This window comes from Chanos chanos, chromosome 4 (genome assembly GCF_902362185.1).
Source record: "Chanos chanos chromosome 4, fChaCha1.1, whole genome shotgun sequence".
NCBI classification, from domain to species: domain Eukaryota; kingdom Metazoa; phylum Chordata; class Actinopteri; order Gonorynchiformes; family Chanidae; genus Chanos; species Chanos chanos.
Window position 1 is genome coordinate 14822683 of NC_044498.1, and position 20593 is coordinate 14843275.

General features: G+C 40.3%; 1 protein-coding gene across 1 annotated transcript; it reads left to right on the top strand.

The window, feature by feature from the left end:
- The first annotated feature begins 418 nt into the window (after nucleotides 1-418).
- Nucleotides 419-20071, top strand: ttbk1a (tau tubulin kinase 1a). Its single transcript, XM_030772101.1, has 15 exons — nucleotides 419-565; nucleotides 1519-1666; nucleotides 2384-2457; nucleotides 2628-2768; nucleotides 3297-3401; nucleotides 5637-5702; nucleotides 5868-5960; nucleotides 6093-6218; nucleotides 6481-6635; nucleotides 8176-8380; nucleotides 9303-9475; nucleotides 10214-10760; nucleotides 15093-15099; nucleotides 17986-19498; nucleotides 19654-20071. The coding sequence occupies exons 1-15, from the start codon at nucleotides 497-499 to the stop codon at nucleotides 20069-20071; spliced, it is 3840 nt and encodes a 1279-aa protein (XP_030627961.1). The 5' UTR covers nucleotides 419-496.
- The last annotated feature ends 522 nt before the right edge of the window (nucleotides 20072-20593 follow it).

A 20593-nucleotide genomic window follows, 5' to 3' on the forward strand; every position in this document is an offset into this window, starting at 1 on the left:
TTGTTAAGTGTTTTTGAAGAAGTTTTTAATAATATATCAACAATGTTCTGTCTTTCTCCACAAAGGTATTTGGGTCAGGAAGTATGTGGGTCAATAAATAGCAGGATCCAGTGTATATGTGCAGCCTCCACTCTGGTTTTATAATGCCTCTCAATAATATTTTTTTCTATTGCACTAATGGACAAAGTCCCCCCAAAGAGGGACATCTTCAAAATTGCCTAAGGTAGATATGTCTTTTTAAGAGACCTATGGCTCTGAAAACAGAATCACGGTCAGGCTCTGAAGATGAAAGCTTTCACCAAATCTAGCCCATACTCTGCTTCCATCAGACCATCAGTCACTCATTAAAAGTCCAGTGACAGGATGTGTAGAGAGGATACTGAGGCGTATTTATTTTGAACCCTACCTGCAGATAAATGGCTCGTTTAAGCAGGGAGCTGCTCGACTTCTCTCTGGGTGGCAGTGCCTAGCCCCAGCTCTTCAGGATCACGCCAACATGAACGGCACCGGGGAGCAGGTGGACATCCTGCCGCCCAACTGCATGGTCAAGGACCGATGGAAAGTGGTAAGTCAGAGAGAAAAAAAATTAACAACTGCAAAAACAATGAGTGTGTACATGTCACTTTTCAGTGGTGTTGAAAACAACAGTAATGTTCCCTTAGTCCACCCTAGTCATCGAAGTTCATCCTAATAAAAATAGAAATAATAATAACATATGTATGTATGCATGCTAGTAATAATATATATAGATGTCGATTGGTAGGTAATATAAAGCCAATCAAATAAAAATCCCCCAAAAAATAACCAACGCTCTTTTTCTCTATATGCTAAGCTTTTTTCTTTATCCATAGAGCTTTGGAGGATATTACATAAGAGTGAAGTTATTGGGTCTTTAATCATAATCACTGTGACTGCTTTGTCAAAAGGCATCACAGACTGACTTGTTTCTACATGGATGCCCTGTACATAAAAGTAGAGGATTCTCTCACATGATTGGCCAATTCTTCTTTGGCACTTGATTGTCACAGTCCGGTTAATTGGCTCGTCCTCTGTGCTGTAGTCTTTTGTGAGAAGCAGGAGAGATAACTTGGGTTATGGTTGAATGATCAGAATGGCCTAAGTCTCTCCACTGATAGATCTCTATACCTCCTTCATCAGTATCTTTAAATGGAGAGCCCTCAGTCAAATAGAATGACCAGCAATATGGTCCAGATCAGGGGCTGATAATATGATGGTACTGTGTATAATTTTATAACTAGGTTAAAACAGATATTGTATTGTGGTCTTTGAATACTTTGGAAATAAAATGGAAAATTTAATGGGACTGAAAGGTATAGCAACTGCCACAGTGCACCTTGAATTTGGTGTCTGCCTCATCACTTTTGTGATTTCACAAGTCTTTCAAACCATGAAGAGAGTGTGTGATTACATAATGGATATCAAGAAAAGATTTAAAAATAGCCGTGTAAAGAGATTTTTAAATTGACAGTCATTTACTCTGTTCTCTGTGGTTCTCAGCTGAAGAAAATAGGAGGTGGGGGGTTTGGGGAGATCTATGAAGCCCTGGACTTGCTGACACGGGAGAACGTTGCTCTGAAAGTGGAGTCAGCACAGCAGCCCAAACAAGTTCTCAAGATGGAGGTGGCCGTGCTTAAGAAGCTTCAAGGTAACTGAAAAAATCATTGTCTGCCCCCTGACAGACACTGATTTTTATTGTCTGTGACACTGGTCACTTCCATGACACCCATGTAAATCTCCACACATGACCTCCATCGCTTTAACGATATAACGACAGCCACGGCATGAAAAATGTCGAAAAATGTTAATTTCACAGACTGCAATACCATTTAAACCACCGTGTCAGATGTTTATGCTATCCTAACGTTTGCATAACCATTGTCTAATGAGAGGGGTTAAATAAAATCACTAGCGTCACTGAATGCCAGATGCGTGGTGAGATCAGATGTGATGACACATTGTATGTTTTCCGTGTGCATTCAGCAGCACTAATGCCTGAAATGTGACTGGTGATCACGTGGACGACACGCAGATCTGAAGTATACGCACAAGTGACTCATTTTGTTAAAAAAATAAAAAATCTACAAAAATCTGTTACATCATTTTTGCTCATGTGTGCTTGTGTGCACGTAGTACAAAAAATATAAGCTGGAAAAAAAAACAACATATTCGTCTCATTTTGGATAATGGACTCCGGAAATTCCATCACCCAAACAAACTGGCCAAACCAAGATAGGGCTGGGGGAATAGAGCACTTAGAATGCGCATCGTGCAATATGTCTTATTTCCTTCAAATATCATGGTCAATGATTGTGCTCGTTTAGAAGGTTATGTGAGCTGCCATATGTCTTTTTTTTCCTCATAGGTAAAAATCACGTTTGTAAGTTCATTGGTTGTGGGAGGAACGACAAATTCAACTATGTCGTCATGCAGCTTCAGGTAAAACTTCTAAATGTGCAAATTATATAGTATCGGCGGTTAGTTTACACTAGTTTTTCAATGCCGAATTTAAAGCTTGACTGCAAAATAACTGGTTAAAACCACCGAGGTGAATTATATTTAAAGTTTTATATCTGTCAAATGAAAAGAGTTCTGTCTCTCTCTCTCAGGGTAGAAACTTAGCAGACCTGAGAAGGAGCCAACCCCGTGGGACTTTCACCATGAGCACAACGCTTCGTTTAGGAAAACAGATCCTGGAGTCTATAGAGGCCATTCACTCTGTGGGCTTCCTGCATAGAGACATAAAACCTGTGCGTAGAGCCCCTAATGTTAAGTCTAGATCTTTGTAATTATTCGTTTTAAAAAAATGTTTTACAGTTTTGTAGGTTAGAAATCGGTTCATGTCCCTGAGGTAAAACTGTCTCATCTTGCAACATTAATTAATTTCGCATATTTTTTTTTATTTTGCTTCCTCAAGGCAATTCTTGTGAGATGGAGTGGTTAGATAGTATATATTCCAGTGAATGTGTTTAATGTCTGGGAAGGCTCTTTCGCTATGCATGTTACTTATTGTTTGATACAAAAGATGAATTACAAACACAGTAAAGCCCTTATAATAACGTACATTCACACTTGTTCCTTATCCTTGTGCTGTCATTAAATGATAGCACAGGTTTCAGGGGTGTCAGTGAAGCATTACAAATATAACTGCTGGAGGTCAAAGATACTTCACAAGCAGGAAGAATAAAGGACAATACGACAGGCACCCAGTTAGAGAGGTTTTTCGTCTATGGTATTGCCCCTGAGAGTAATTAGAAAATGATGTCTTTTGTTTTCAGTCAAATTTTGCCATGGGGAGATTGCCTTCAACATACAGGAAATGTTATATGCTTGATTTTGGCCTCGCGCGGCAGTACACCAACACAAGTGGAGAAGTCCGACCAGTGGGTGACAATATTTTTATCCACATTTATCTGCTGCATGTCTTTTTCATTTCATTACATCACTTGCAGATGGCATTTGAATATGTATGCAAGTTGCGAATTTGAGAGAGACATTCAGATGTAAACAAGGGAGAGCTTTGTATCCTGATGTGCTACATAACGGAGCTTTTGCTTTTTAATCAGTGTTGCAGGTAACTCTGAGGTTCCAGTCACAGTTAAAACAGCTTGAAAGAGAACTGAAAAACCTGAGAGGCTTACACAACCTGCCTATCAGCCACTGGGCTGTTTCTTATTTTAGCACATCATAACTATGCATTCTCATATCCCCCTCCCTTCTCCATCCCCCCCCTCCTCCCTCTCTCTCTCCCTCTCTCTCACTCTCTCTCTCTCTCGCGTGGTATTTCTCCATGCTAGCATTCGAGTGCAGCAGTATGAGATGAATATTTAATGGACTTGCATGCGTCAGTGGCCCTAAGCTTGACCGGAGAGGATACATTTTTTTTCCCTCTCCTTCCCTTTGTCCCTTTCTCTCCCCCTCTTTTTTCCTCTTGGTTTCACTTGCCAAAGCTGACTCAGCTTTGCTTATTGATTCAGATGGAACGCCAAACCCCAGCCTTGTATATCTTGTGCCCCCCCCACTCCCACACCCCACCCATTTGTCATTCTCATTTGTGTTTTTCTTGTTTCTTTCTCTCTCTCTCTCTCTCTCTCTCTCTTTCTTCCTCACTCAGTCATATGGCTTATACAGTCACAAAGTGCTAGCAAAGCCTTAAAGCTTTGGCTCTCTTAGGACTCTAACCAGTCTCCTTTATGTAGCTAAGCTAGTGATTAGCTTTGCTTTTCTCAGTGACTGGTAAACAGACTTTACTGTGTAACAAGCATTCTGTTAAGTATGATGAAGGGATCATATCTTACTTGATAAGACATTAATAAATCATCGGTCGAATGGGAATAGAACAGCTTGCATTTCTTTAATGCAGGTACACATTAGAGTTGCTCTGGAAATATCTAAAAGTGGCACAGTAAAATAGAGTTCCCATTATTACTTTGTATTTTAGGTTACAGTTTTTTAGTCTCTACTTGGTTTTGTTTTATTCGAAAATTACTTTATTGATTTTTTTTTCCCCATCTTAGCCATTCTTATTGTGTTTGAGATATTTTCTAATTTGTTGTGTATAGTTTCTATACCTTTTTTGTTTGACTGTCTTGCTTTGTGTTTTTACAGTTCCTTTTTGGACTTATGATTTTGACCTGCATGTCTCCACCATCTCCTTGTTCCCCAATCATTGTCACACAGACAGAGGGTTACCGTGAGTGTCTCCACAGTGCTCTCTGTCTCTCTGATGCACAAAACAGCAGTCGCACCTGCTGCAGGAGAGCCATAAACCACGACCAAACAAATTATACAATGCTGCTTGAGAATAGCAGTTATTATGAGAACAACCACATTAAGGGTCCTGAGGTTTGGTATTGTGAAAGATTTTCTTGGTTTTTATCAGTTTCTCTCTTAACATAGTTCTCCTGCTGTACTGCTTGCATGCAATGATAGTGACCTTAACAGCAGGAACCAGTTTATAGAGACTCCCAGAGGGAAAGGCACACAGTCACATGCACTTACACTTAGGTAACACATGTGCCTGCGAACACTCACACACACACACACACACACACAAATGGTTGGCATAGAAGTTGGTGGTGAAGAGTGTTTACCTGGGAGTTCTCTGCTCACTGTTCTGGAATAATAGAACTCCACGTTCCACCTCAGGGGGGGTCAAATAAATGTTCTCTCTGAACAACCTATGTAGTGTGGCCTAGCTTCTGACTGTTATTCTGTTTCTGACAATGCCATATCCAGGCACAAACCATACATGTTAGATTACCAGCTCATTCTTAGGTCCCTGTCAGAGGGACTCAAATATAGATTGTTATTAGTAGTACTAGTAGTAGTGGTAGTAGTATTGTTGTTGTTGTTGTTGTTGTTGTTTCATGTGTCATGGCATATCATATCCAGTTTTCCACCTTTATAAGGTTTTCATAAAATGAATCCCTTTTTTTATCCAGTGAAATCCTTTTCATCAACAGCATTTGAGTTTATAGTTGTGGTGAATTTCCCACCTGTGTTAAGTATAATATCTCTCTGAGGATAATTGCATCAGCACATGGTCACTCATATTCAGTGGATGAGAAGAAGAGCCTGTCGCATCTTTATATTAACCCTCATCTGTTTTTCTTCAGCCTCGAACCGTGGCAGGCTTCCGTGGAACTGTCCGATACGCTTCAGTCAATGCACATAAAAACAAAGTACGTTTTTTCGAACGCCTTGTTTGGAAAATTAGTAATCTTTGAAATATTTTTCTTTATGCACCTTTAATACATCCTAGTAAATAAATTGGATTCATTCTATGATTATGACAATATTATCCTTTTTTTAAATGTTCAAATGTCTTAAAATGTCTTTCTCAACAGGAAATGGGTCGCCATGATGACCTGTGGTCTTTACTTTACATGTTGGTTGAGTTTGCTGTCGGACAGCTACCATGGCGGAAGATAAAGGACAAAGTATTCCAACATTGATGGCTAGCTATTATCACTCATCCAACAAACATACTGAAAATGACACATGTATTGAAATCATATTTCAGTGAAATTCAATGTCATTGTCATTGAAATGCTCTCTCTTATTGTGCGTAGGAACAAGTGGGTCAGATTAAGGAGCGGTATGATCACAAGATGCTGCTTAAACACATGCCTTCAGAGTTTCACATCTTCCTGGATCATGTTCTTAACCTTGACTATTATACCAAACCTGATTACCAGGTACAGAGGAACGCGTACAAACACAAATCTCAAACACGGTTCAAAGTCTTATTCTTTATTAAATGGCTCTCTGAATGGCTACTACTATCACAGCGACTAATTTTAATTATAATTATTGATATTATCAGAAATGAAATGCACATAACTTTCTATGCTTTCCAGATTTTAATCCACTGCTCTACTGTGGGTGTTTGTATACGCGTGTGTGTATGTGTGTGTGTGTGTGTGTGTGCGCGCGCACGTTCCATTCTCTGGCATCTAGCTCCTTATGTCAGTGTTTGACAATAGTATGAAGGAGCGAATCATTCTGGAGAATGAGCCATTTGACTGGGAGAAAGGGGGAACAGATGCTCTGCTGTCCACCAGCATGTCCACTGCACCACAGCACAACACACGACCCACAGCTGCTATAGTCGGGTAAGAGCTTCTTATGGTGTCTGAGACATGAACGTGACCAATTAGTCAATTTGTATTTGGTCTGTTATCAAAACTGGTTCCTACCTATAAATGAATGCAAGGTTTTTTTTCTTCTCTGTGGGTTACTGGATCTTGTTATGTTTTTGTAAAAAAACATAAACTACTATAAATCCAGCATGTGTTGGAATTAGAACATAATATAATAATAATAGAATATAACAGAATTAATTATATACAGTCACACATTTTGATGTTTCCTTTAATTCTCACTTCTCCTGCTGAAATGTTTTCTGTGAGATGCATTCTATTTCTTTTTGCAGCAAATATATTGCTTTTTTTTTTTTAACATAGCTGTCTTCAACTTCATGATTCCCTTTGGGGTAGCATATCCCCTGGTCTGTTTCTCTGTTTTTCATGCAATCTTTGTCAAACAGCACAAGCTCTTTTTTCTTCCATCCTCTCTCTCTCTCTCTCTCTCTCTCTCTGTCTCTTTCTCTTCCTCTCTCTCTATCTCTCTCTCCCTCTCTCTCTCTCTCTCTCTCTCTCTCACTGTTTCTCTCTCCCCTCCTCTTTGTCTCTCTAACCTCCTTTTGATCTTTTATTGTCAGATTTATCACTATTGCTGAATTAGGACATGTATGCACACATACAGATATATATACACACACACACACACACATGAAACAACTAATTCTGCAGTGATGTACTGTTGGTATCTCTAGGGACATCATTAAGACTCTGGTCACTATCACGTCACAGACACACAACGTTGAGTCTAGATGTGAGAGATGACAGTTTTTATCCCTGAAGCAACACTACAGCTCTCAGACGCATTTCAAAGGAAACTCTAGAATCTTCCTTTATAACAATAAAGTGTACCCGTTATCTAAATCTTTTGTAATAGCCAATTATTGTGGCTCTTCTTTTGATCCTGAATGTATGTGATCACATGTTGTGGTGATGGCCATAATATCCATGATATTGTCTCTCAAGATTTTTTACTCAGATTTTTCAATTTTTTATTTTCAGTTGTACGGAATCACGTCATGACTATTACATATTTTCAATAACATATTTGAGCTCTGCAGAAAATGTCACCGACTCATTAGTACTCTCACCTTTCCTCTAGATTTTGCCATTTCTACAGCCTTGGGATATGAGAGACATTTTCCATACAAGGAAATTGGGCATACTTATTACCTCATTGGCTAAATCTCACTAGAGCCTGGTTTGAAGATTCAGTTGTGACATTTTCGTGACAAACTAGGGAGCACTTACAAACAGTGTGCTCTTATAACGTAAAAATGACTCTAAAATGAACTAAAAGGAAAATGAGATCACCTCTTACAATATTGCTGTATGTATTTCTTCACTACCCTCAGTGAAACAATGACTTAGAATGAGGGATTTCTTTTATTCCGATTCAGTACAAAAACCCATTGTTTCAATCTCATTTAGTATCTGCAAAGTTATTTGGCATCCATTATCAGGGTTTTTTTTTCTTATATCAATTGAAAACTGGAACTTATATCTTTGCCAGGGTTGTCAACATGACTCCAGCTCAAGGTGACCTTCAGAGAGAGAACACAGATGATGTTCTGCAGGATGAGCACTTGAGCGACCAGGAGAATGCGCCCCCTGTTCTACCCAGTCACCAGGGTGAGGGCAGCCAGGTGCCCACCGATGCCCAGGGCTGGGAGGATACTGACTTTAACCGCAACAAACTCAGGATCAGCCTAAGCAAGGTGGCTTCACTATAACACCTTTTAACTTCTAACTTCCTGCCATAAGAACTTTTTCTTTGTTAATAAACAGGTTTGCAGGCTTTTCAATGCTAATACTATTTCATAACCAGAACTCAGTCTGACATGGAAATTCTTTCAGCCTCTACTTCTACTCTGTTGCTCTCGCAGTATCAAAATGATCTTTACAGTAGACAGTGACTGGAAGACAGCACAATTCTGAATTGTTGCTAGGGTACAAGAGAAAAAATAGAACTAGTGGATTTTGCAGCATTAGATCAATGTGGCATGCATACAGAGACAAATATGTTGCTGTATCAACAAATGATAAACTATAGAAGATTACCTTACGTTTTGTATTTATTTGTTACACTAAATGTACATTTTGTGCGTGAAATTTGATCAGATCTGTCAGCACGTAAATCAGTCCAGAGCAGATAATAACTGCAATGTAATATTCTGGGTTTTTTGTATTTGTGGAAATGACTTCAAATTTAGGACCACTGTTTATTGTGTCAGTGAACAGTTTCAGCCAGAGAATATTGCATTGCAGCCTCTGAGTGAGGCATTAATGTACTATGAAGTTATTGCCTCAGTTCTAGGCAAGATAACAAAAGATTTATCAGTCATGAATTTGGATATTAAGCAATATATGGGCTGTACTTATTGCAGTCTTGAAAGATAGCTTGTCAGACAATTAGTTTTCTTCTCTAAGACATTGCCTTTTTAAGTTTTAGATAATGTGATTTTAATCAGTTTTTAATGAATCTAATCCTCATGTATCCATGCAAATTAAGATCATTTTGCTCTCCAGTTTGTCAACTACATAAGTCTGGTGTTATAGTTAGCTTTGAAACAGAAAAAAGGAAGAGTTTACGAATTTAAGGGTATGACGGTATGTCTGTCCCTCTTGTGTGTTCTTCAGGGCGGCCAGGAGGATGAGGCTAATCGTGGTGTGTGTCCAGTTTCACCACAGCGTGGGGGCGGAGCAGAATCCCCCAGTTGTCAAGTTCGCTCTCTCAGATACCGACGGGTCAACAGCCCAGAGTCTGACCGTCTCTCCGCTGCCGAGGCCCGCGGTGATGGCTATGGGCAAAGGTAACCGCATTTAGATTTAGACCAAGACCAGGAATTTGCCACCTTAGACACTGACGAACATCCTTGCTTGTTCCATAGGATATTGGACAACACCCAGAACAGTAACCTTTGAACAAGACCTAGACGTAAAATTGTACACAGTACAATTATGCCAAAACTCTTGCTCCTCCTTCTTTATGGTACCATAAAGAGCTTAACTGCATTTTGTTCCTTTGTTGTCTTGGTTGTTCAGCAGGATAAACACCTGAACTAACATTACAATCCTAGTAGATATTACATACTGCTCTGGCTACCAAGCAAGGAGCAAGGAATAATAAAGGCACTGGTTTGTTGGCTTACTGCCTTGTAGATACCCAGTCATTTAGAATACAATAAGTAACCGTTACCAAGTCACTAGTCCATAGGTTTTCCATTGATATCACAAGTACTGAAATGACAATGTTATCAGTATTAATTTAAAAAAGAAAAGATGATTTAAAAAAAGGAATTCTGAATTTACTTAAGATTTTTGCAAGCACATTGCAAGAGTACAGCTGCTGCTTACTGTAGGATTGTGATCTTGTGCACTGCTACATTATGCCAAGACCTAGACCCAGATAATGCTATTAATTAATAAAAAAACAAAAGTGTTTCTCAACCCTGAGCTGGTGTATTCTAGCGTGTATACTGAGCAAATGCTGCAGTCAAATGCGTCGGTATGACTCGTGACTCACCATATAATGCATCTGTATGCGTTAGATCCCGCATGGACATCTTGGGCTCGCCGTCACGTCTTGTCTACTCCTCCCAGCCAGCCCAAATGCTCTCTGTGGATGGTTACCGTGGTGACCTGCACGCAAGCGGCCGCAACGAGGTGTCGGTGGATCAGGAGGCGCACAGCAATGCCTTTATCCGTTCCGTTCCATTGGCCGAGGAGGAGGATTTTGATAGTAAAGAGTGGGTGATCATTGACAAGGAGATGGAGCTGAGGGACTTCCATCCGGGGGCTGAGCCCACCACCTCAGGGACCACCGACGAGGAACCTGAGGAGCTGAGGCCCCTTGAAGAGGGTGAGGAACGCCGGAGGCACAGGGGTGGAGTGGAACAAGTGGTGCGGCCCAAGACCCACGGGGAACGGACTCGAGGCATGCTGCCTCTGACTGAGGAGGAGGCCTCACGCAGGAGCGGGGGAAGAGGCCAGTCCACCTCCGCAGAGAGCCCTATCCAGTCGCCCTGTCACTCCTTACAGACAGGACGGCCGCGGCGAAGGGAGTCGGAGCCCACGGGACCTCATAGGCAGGTAAGAGTCTAGAGCGGCTGACCTTGCCGTCAGGCTGCAGCTCCCCCTGCATTACACAGCTAAAGCCTCGCAATCATATCACTTCACAAGCCCACACTGTGTGTATGCAGGCTCTTTTCTCACACTGTGTGTATGCAGGCTCTTTTCTCACACTGTGTGTCAAACACACTCATCCCTCATCAGTTTGTTTTCTGGCCATAACCGTTTGGTTTCTGAATCATGTCGGTGCAACGTCTTGGTTCTACGTTTGAGAGGAAAGGAGCAGACTTGTGAATGAAATAATTCATTCATTTTTATCTAATGGTTGTTTTCAATCTATCTACTTTTCAGTCGTACAGACTGCCATGCACTAAAAAAGGCTTTCTTTAGCCCAGCACTGGACCACCTTTTGATTTTGGTTTTGGTTAATTGAATGAGGTGCATCAATAGAGGGATAGAAGAGTAATGTTTGAGGCATTGCATCCAGAGGAACTGAATTCAAAAACATTAATGTAGTGGATGTTTCATCGAGGATTTCTTACATCATCTCAGTTATGTTTTTTTTTTCTGTCCAGAAAGCAATATAGGGATTTTGTGATACATTTCAGAGGAGTTCAGAGGAGTAATGCTTCACCATCAGAACTGTGTTTTTCTCAGTTGGAGTTTCTGTGTTCTGTGATTTATTTTCTTCTTTGCCGTAGATGATTTGGTTGAAATATTTTTTGATTTGTTTTTATATTTGTTTTTCAGAGTCAACATTTCAGTTACATTTAATGTGAAAGATGCATCCGTTTTAACGATTGTAGAGACATGTTTTTTTGTACAAATGAACTGACCTTTTTTACGGCTAAAATATGTTTTTTGTGACACTTGCGTAGAAAGAAAAACATATATTCTGTTAATAAAAAGCTTTCATTCCATTTTTTTTTTTTTATGAAGTCACATACCATAAACACACATTTATACTTTTCAGTCTTTTGGTCTTTGGCTCAGATATTTGATGCTGACAAATGTAGTTTTACTGTTCATTTACCACTAGGGTGAGCCACAGGGTTTATGACTGTTGAGTAAAATTGTCTCTGGCTGCCTGTTCGCTGAAGGTGTTCAGGCATTCACAGTTTTAAACATTCACTTTGGGGTATTTTTCACCACAAAAGCAAAATAATTAGCCTAGTGTCTTCTAAGTCACATCATCAGTAATACATACATATATTCTTTTTTTTTATTTTTAAATACACATTAATTCTTCTGAAGCACATTTTGTCTAAACGTTAATTCCCATATGAATGTGAAAGCGTATTCGGTGCACACACCTCGCTCTGTCTGAATTCACTCGCTCAAAGTACAACCTTTTCAAGATGGCTGAGACTTCCTGCTTTGCGTACAAAACGAAAGCGTCGCGAAGCTATCGAGGATTTGCATTTTCTCAGCACTCTCTCTTCACCCCCCCCGCCCCGCACATAACTGATGCCTTTGCTCAACCTATCGCTCAAAAGTATGACACGTTGATTTCACCCAAGGAGAAAATGCCAGGGTGCCATGGGATCCACAAAAGAAGAAAAAAAGTGGTGTATGGGGTAAGCACAGTTTAGGATAGTCCCTTCTGTATCTGTTTGATTAAACTTCATTTCATTTTTTCTTTTTTTTTTTTTTTGTTCAGAACTTATCATCTTTTTACCCATATTTATCCATCTTTTATTTGTGTGTTTGTGTTTGTGTGCTTGATGAACCATTTTTTTAAGTCGTCTGCATTGGCGTCAATGAGTATCAGACAGTATTAAATAGCAAAATGAAGTTGGATGATGCATAACAATATGTAGATTCATTGTGTTTGGCAAGGACACAGACCAGTTTGTATTATGCTGTCAGAATCTGTGTGAAAGGAACAGTTGTTGTGGAATAGGGAGGCTCCCAAAGCTGGCTGCACGACCAAAAATTATTCCTGTCTGCTCCTTTTAGCTTAAAGAAAGTATTCTAGGCAACCTACTCCAGGCTTGATCAAAGAGAGTCTGACTCTCTAACCTAATTGTTTTCCTCTCCTTGCCGCATGTAGTCGGAGAGACAGCCTGTTTATGAAAAATACACGAGGTGGTCTGTTTTCCTCCTCCGTTTTAATACTCTGTCTCCCTCCCCATTTGTTCCAGTTGGAGGAGGACAGGCAGCACTCCAGTCCGCGACCAAACCAGCTGAGGCGGTTGGCTTCGTACGTCTTCTCCTCTTCCACGTTGGAGACTGAACAGTACCCCCATCCCGGCGGGTCCCTCATCCAGCGCAGCCGCTCGGCAGAGAGCAGCCCGGCACATGGCCACGGTCGCTTGGGCTCGCGGCGCCATGCCCCCCTACAGACGCCTGGGAGTCCCCGCACCCGCCACTCCCTGCTAAACTTGCCTCGTTCGCAGTTCCAGCAGATGCTGGCTAAACTCAGGCACAAGAACGTGAGCTGAACACTGCTTCTTTTATGAAGCTTTGTGGAGTTGGCCCCCCCACACACACACAGACTAACCTGAGATGTCTATGAACACCTGTAATGGAAGTGAAGGATGTTTTGGAGACAAAGATATATTTCATGCAATAAACTCTAAAATGTCCCTGGCTTATCAGTAGTTGCACGAGCTAACGGGACAGATAGAAACCACCAGAAGTTGTACTCTCTGGTAAAATAGTTCTCTTTTTTCTTTTTTTTTAATGTGATCTGTCTCTCTTGCACACTGAGCAAACACAGCTTCGTTGTCCTATTACTGGGCTGTCAGCGAGTGTGATATTTATACACTGTAAAACTGTCTATTAAATCTACCTCCATGGAGTTGTTTTTGACTCTTCAGGGTTTAATTGAACTCTGTGGATGTTGATTTCTCTGAGGCAGTTTTAATACGTGATTGCTTGTTTTAAAAGGGGCACAAAATTACCAGATTCTCTTCATAAATGATTTCATCAATAACAATTGGGGTGCCTCAATTGTCACCACATTATCACATCATTGCAGCTATATTCAACAACATCAAAGAAATCGCTGTTTTAATAGGGATTTCTTTGCGCTGAAAATGCTCAGTTTATGGCTTTTATGCAAGCTCTGTTATTGTCTTCCACAGGATAGAGACAAGGGAGGTTAAGAATTGTAATTCTACTATGATAATTGTTTGACATTGTCATGAGATGTGAAACAGATTGGCATGGATTTCTGTGCCTCCATCGATAGCCAAGAAGACTTTTTCTTTATGTACACTGGCTAGCTTATTGTCACTTTGTCAGCGTGCCTACTGTTTTACCCTTCACTTAAGGTGCTGTGACTCAAGAGGAAAACATTATATGCAAGTAAAAGGAGCATGGCTTTAGATTATCCTTTAGAATAACCTATTTAAATGTTTTCAGAAGTGTGTAGGATACTTCAAGAAGGCCTTTACACTGTCCCCTCACATCTAAAACACTCTTATGTTTTATTCTACTATATTTTGAGTGTTTGGGCTTTTGTGTGCATAAAGAACTGTTGTGGGGAAAAGGAAAAAGAAGGAATGAAGTTTAGAGTTGTCATTGTATCACTCAATTTACGCTATTTATTTATAGAGCTACGGTCGGATTTACTAGCAGGATATCTCTTAATTGACTGTTGTATGTACTGGAATATCAAGGGTCTTAGCACATAATTAACTTGTGGTGTCCTTTGAGTACTGTACATCACTGTAGCACTTTACAAAGGACAGATGACTTGGAGCCATAGCTGTTTCAGAGCCCTGATAGAAATGAAATGACAAACAATGATCTGAAGAGACGTTCAGTAAGAAAGAGGATGGAATTTTTGCATATGCGTTTATTCCGGTGGCGAGGAAAAAGAAAGTTAAGGTGACACATTCATCATTACCTCACCACAGCTTTAGCCACTTTCTCTAAACGTAAAGTTGCGAGACGGTCAGTGAGGGCATACTGTGAAGACGTTATTTGAAAAGAAATTTAGATTAACGTTGCATCAGAAACGAGTCGTGTAAGTTGAATCAAGTTTTATCAAGGTTGCGTCAGTGACTGGAAATATAGAAAGGTTTGCATTTATGCTCAAAGCCTTTTTGGAGAAGTTGTCTTGAGCTGGTCAAATAGATGTTAAGGGCTATAAAACCAATCTGCAGCATATTATTTTGCAGGATTGTCTTATATTTATTTGCACTTCCCAAGACCTCCATCCACAAGCTTCATATAAGTATGTGGTACATTCTAAATGCAAAAAAAAAAAAAAATCACATAGCCATTTAACTGACACATAAATGATTTTTGTTTCCCAGTTTGCCATTGTTCACTTAACACAGAACTTTGCATGGCAATAAGCGTGTGACATATAAAATAACAGGTCATTTATGCTTCGCAATACCAAAGTGTCCTTGTCTGCTGTAGTGTTTTTCAGAAAAAAAAAGTTGAAAGATTAGAAAGCATTGTGTTTATAGTTTATGCGGCATGTATGTAAGGACCCAAGGTGTTGTGTATCCAGAGAGCGTGTTTTCCTTCAGGTAGTCTTTGAAGTTGTTTCAAGCTATTCACAGTAAACTGATATGTTATGCCAAAATGTTCATAATCCAAAAATTTACAGCATACAGGGCAAAGTAACTAGCTACACAACAAATTCACCATTGATAAGTAACACTGACAGTGTTGAATTAACTCTGAGAGTGTATGATTGAGACTCTTTCATTTCATTCTCATTTCAGCTGTTGACTCTGAAATCAGGTGTAGAGTTGTGAATCATGACATTTGATGATGATAACGATCGCAATGAATATCAATAATGACTGTTGGTTTATCGTCACACTTCGTTGTTGTACATGTTGTCTGTTTTTCTCTGTCTGAATACATTAGTCTTGAGTTTTAAACATGAATATATGTCAGGATAGACAATGATAGACCCTTAGAACATATGCTTTTGTTTCGTACACTTTTTAAAGGAGTGTGTACTGTTAAAATGACTGATCTAAAAGAATGTTCACTATGTAAGCAACTGCAGTTTTAATTCTCTGTCATTTGGATTTATTTCGCCCGGTTAACAGTGGGCAGTTATTATCCATATGTTAATGTATGGAAATGAAGTCGTGTAACAAACATTATGTTTGTCTGACATCATGAGTATACGTACTACAGTCTTTATGTGTGTGATCATTATAAATGGCCTCTTAAAAAATATTCCTATTTTTGAAGGGATTCTCAAGATTGACAGGTTTAGTCTGTTTCTGGTGAGAGCATCAATTGACCATTAACTAGGTTCTAACTCACCAGTAATTATGGGTTTATAAAGCAGTATTAAATGCTCATTAGATATGTCGTTTGTCCCTATATACCAGTAACTAACACTGAGAAACTAGGGCAAATAACAAAAGGCAAGCCATGAATCTCATGAATGAATGATGAACTGATGGTTTTTATCAGCCATAAAGTCGCCCATCAATACATTGAGCATGGACATTTCAATGAAAGTGAGATCGATTTGGACAGCCTGTTTTTTGGTACTAATGTCCAGATTGCTATTAATGCGACAAATCTATATTTAAATGCTACTATATTCCACTACTCTTACCTACATGATTTAGACGTACTGTTGAAACTAATTTGTAAAAATACACTAGTTTGGCTGAATGCCCTCCTTAAATTCAAAACCTTATCTTGTTTTTTTTCAGTAAATTGTGTAAAATTTACACTGCAGAAAGAATATATACTGAATATAAGAGACAAAAAATTTCAATTATGTTTTCCCATAAACCATTGGTTGCATTTCAGTTATTCGATCAGCCTGTCAGAAAACATGCATGTTTGCACAATGAATGCAGTACAGCTTGTGGTTAGGGAATAACAGTCCAGCCTTTTGAGATAAGAATGGAAAAACATATGCTTCCATTGTTGTTGATCTGCTCAAAATGCTCTTGTATTAGCTTTTTGTAACTGAAGAGAATAATAGGAAATGAGAACAGGCACAATATCTATGGTATTGTGACATACAACAGTCTCACACTGTTACCCACACAAGATGACCACAGTACCTCCACTTATTCATGTTGACACAGACTTTAAAATCATGGGACTTTTATCAAACGTGTCTTTGTGTGTGAACAAAACACACAACAATGCTGACCAAACATGACACACATTTCAGTTTTGTTTTAAAATAATGAAAACACTTAACATAATTCTGATGTGCACGTTTTGAGAAAACATTTGGGTTGCAGGGTAATTTTGTGTAGATTTGTTGAGTAGAATGCATAGTGAGAAAAGACCAGTATGAGTACCAGACTCATATGTAGATGTGTAGTAAAAGCCTCATGTGGCTCTATTTTCCCTTTATGGGGAGACAAACCTGCTCCTACAGGACAATACAATAAGCACTGTGAAATTCAGTGCTACGGTCTGAGCTCCATAATTTTAGTGCTTTGGTTTCAACCACACATACTTTTTGACACACAGGCACACAAAAACGACTTGCAAAAAATTATAGAAAAACTTCTTGATTTGCAAAAACCTGTAACAGTCTGTTCTAGTCATTATTAGGACAATAAAAGTAAAGGGATTTCTGAGGCTTTAAAGTAGTGAATACAAGTTACTTTTAGAGCACAGGATTGTATGATTGTACTGGTCATATTTGATAGAGAATTAAGAGAGGTTAATTATGTGTAACGAGAGGGAATCGGAGTCTTTTGGATGTGTATAATATGATGTACCATAAGCATATTTGATTTTTATCACAAAATATAAATGTACAGTATGCTTGTAATATTTACAGATGAAGCATGTATTTTAAACTTTTTTTAATAAACAGTATTATGTAAATATACACTGAAAATAGAATAGTTATTGAATTAACCTCATATCGATAAAAGCATGTAATCCAATTGGTTATAGTCTGTATGTACTGTAAAGTAAATCTGTGTGATGGGATACACTTGAAAAAAAAAAAAAACACAACGTAGTGGACTGCTTAAAAGGGAGAACTCTGCAATGCATTTTTGTGCCTTTTCTATGTATGTAATCTAGACAATCCTGAAAAGCTTGTATACAACCAAAAGACTATTAAATTGTTTGAGAAGCAATTGTGCGTTCCATTTGTGGTTGCCACATTTATGTAGAAAATTGTATAAAATTACTTTATGATGTGAAATATTTGGAGTCTGCCATTGCAATTTGCACAGTATTGTACAACTAAATAATCTATATCACCACCCAGAACCTTGTGTAACCTTGTTCACATGTCTGCTCTTGCAGGTTTTTAATCCTAAAACTCAAGAGTCAGCTGAACCTCTGCTTTCGCCTACTGACTACAGAACTAAGGCACAGTCCTTGGAGAAGCAAATGTTGCACATCCTTCCTCAGCTACAGGCCAAGAGGGCAGACTTCCTCACTGTCATGCTCACTGGTTCTTTGCATCAGCGGCGAACCTTCACAGCAACGCCTCCTGACACCCAGGATGATGGACCACGTGACGATGATGTTACGAAGAGCGAGTCCAGCAGTGGAGCCAGTGGAAAGAGCACAGAGCGCAGCCAAGATGGGGCTCCATCCACCCTCCTCGCTGATGACCATCACAGAGGCAGCAGAGAGCCTGGGTCTGTTGCAGATGCAGATCAAGATCAGGAGGACATCTCTAAAACTCTTGTTCTGTTCTCTCCAGGGGACACCAGGAAGTCCCCAAATGCTGGAGAAGGGCTTGATCCTGAGCAGGGCACAATTGATAGCGACACTGTGCAGAGGGAGAAACCTGTAGAGAGAAGTAAACCAGAGCAAACCCCTTCAGAGAACGATCAGCTTGCCATGGAGCCTGAATCCACCCTTGTCTCCAAACAGAGACTGAGATCATTGGTTACTATCCCCACAACAACAGTTTCTACTGCTTCAGCAGCATCACCCCCCTTCACCAAAGTTGAGCGCACTTTTGTTCACATTGCTGAGACAACTCATCTGAATGTCATGTTTTCCAGTTGTCCACAAGTCATGGATGATGAGCATGATAACTTGCCAGTTGCTGAGGAAGCCTCAGTGGAGGGTGAGTCCCAACAGAGGGTAGAATGGAAGAAGGACAGGCCGGTCTGCACTCCTGAAATAGAAGGGCCAGCAGGTGCTCAATCTGAAGTGTCATCCCAGACTCCCACTGAAGAGCCCCAAGTCCTGACTGTGCTCGATGGAATAATGCAAAACCAGACTTGCACCAAACCGGACAATCTTCCCAATCTTAGCTCTGTGGAACCTGGAGATTTTCAGGCAGGTCAGACAACAGGTGGGAGGCAGGAGAATTTACTAGAGGAATCCAAAGAGGACACCTTCCAAAAAAAGGAAGGAGTAGAGGTGGAATCGACAAGCTCTGAACTTCCTAAGCCTCTTCGACCACGGAGCAGGAGCCGTATCCCCATCCTGGTGTCTGAGGAAGACACTGGCTCTGAGTCTGTCTCTTCCCGAGAGTGGATCCGCCGGAAGGCCAAACAAGACCTAGCCCGTTTGGTAGTGGAAAGGCAACGTCATGGCCGCTGCTTGAGGCTGGCGTCCCGGACATCTTCCTCATTGTCCTCTGGCGATGAGCCCAGAAGAGCTTCAGAGACTCTCTCTACAACTGGCTCTGAAGAGGACACTCATGAGTCAGATGACTCAGCCAGAAGAAAGAAGGACCAAAGGAGCAATGAGTGGCACAGTAGGATACCTCGACCTGTTACGCCTGTAAAGATGCCCTCTGCTGGTCTGATGGCAGTGGCTCCCTCCCCTCTTACCCTGCCGAGTGCCAGTACTTCCAGACCAGCATCAGCTGGTTGCAGCGGGTAAGATTTTTAATTGCTCTGTTAACTGTAAATGAAAAATAACTTGTGATGGGCAAAAATGTAGAGCTTTTCTGATCACAACTAGTTGTAATTAATTGAAATTTTTTTTAACTGTATTTGGAAATCAACACAATTTTCCTTGTGCTGCACCTCAGGCCTAAAGCACAGAGAGTAGGGATGAGTGTTCCACCGAACCCAGGGAGATCCAAACCAACGCAGTCTAACTGCACTATGCCAGGAGGAAGCCCCCGCACACCGCTCCGCTGCATCTTCACCTCCACGCGTCGCAGTCTCAGCACTGCTCAATGTATTTTTCCCCCTTCACGGACAGCAAGCCCCTCTCCCCAGCGACCACCACTCCGAACTACAGTTAGTGAAACACGGAGGCAACCCCTGTCTCTCCGAGCCAATATGGTTGTCCCACCAAGGCCTAGGACTACCAGCCGCCGTGGTCCTACAGAGGATCCCAGGTCACAGCCGTCCACAACTACACTGATGAGGAATCGAACCAAAGCCACTACCCATGTGAAGGGGGGCCAAAGCACAGGAGACAGCGTGGCTGCAGCCAGATAATACACTGTGACTGCTGTTAACTAAGATTATCATGCTTTTCGGTATACTTCAGTGAAATACTTAGCTTTGAATAAAAGAAAATCCCCCCTTGACCCAGCTATTTTGTTCAATCCATTTATGACCTTCCATTGTATGAATGTTTCACATATTTCACTTCCATGTATTTCATTGCACCAAACATTTAGTCATGTATTACATGATTGTAAAATGCGGAACATTCCCCTTGATATGAGCTTCCAGTATAAGTAGAATACCTGTCTTGTCTAAACAACCTGGTGCTAAATACATACATGCATATATACATAAACACACACACACACACTCACGCTCACTCACACATACATATACATATATATGACTATATATGTATATACACAGACACATACATACTTGTGTATGATTTTTGTGAAAATGTATGGGGTTTTTCTTTATTTATCTATTTCTTATGTCCATGTTACTGCAGATAAACTGAGCCTTTCATGAATTTCAGACACACATAAGAAGTCATATGAAACCACATGG

Bases quoted from the DNA above. Each gene is read 5' to 3' on its own strand.
- ttbk1a (XM_030772101.1), top strand. From the start codon at position 497: ATGAACGGCACCGGGGAGCAGGTGGACATCCTGCCGCCCAACTGCATG. The intron at 1,667-2,383 runs GTAACTGAAAAA...TTTTCCTCATAG, and splicing joins CGTGCTTAAGAAGCTTCAAG to GTAAAAATCACGTTTGTAAG. The intron at 8,381-9,302 runs GTGGCTTCACTA...TGTGTTCTTCAG, and splicing joins TCAGGATCAGCCTAAGCAAG to GGCGGCCAGGAGGATGAGGC.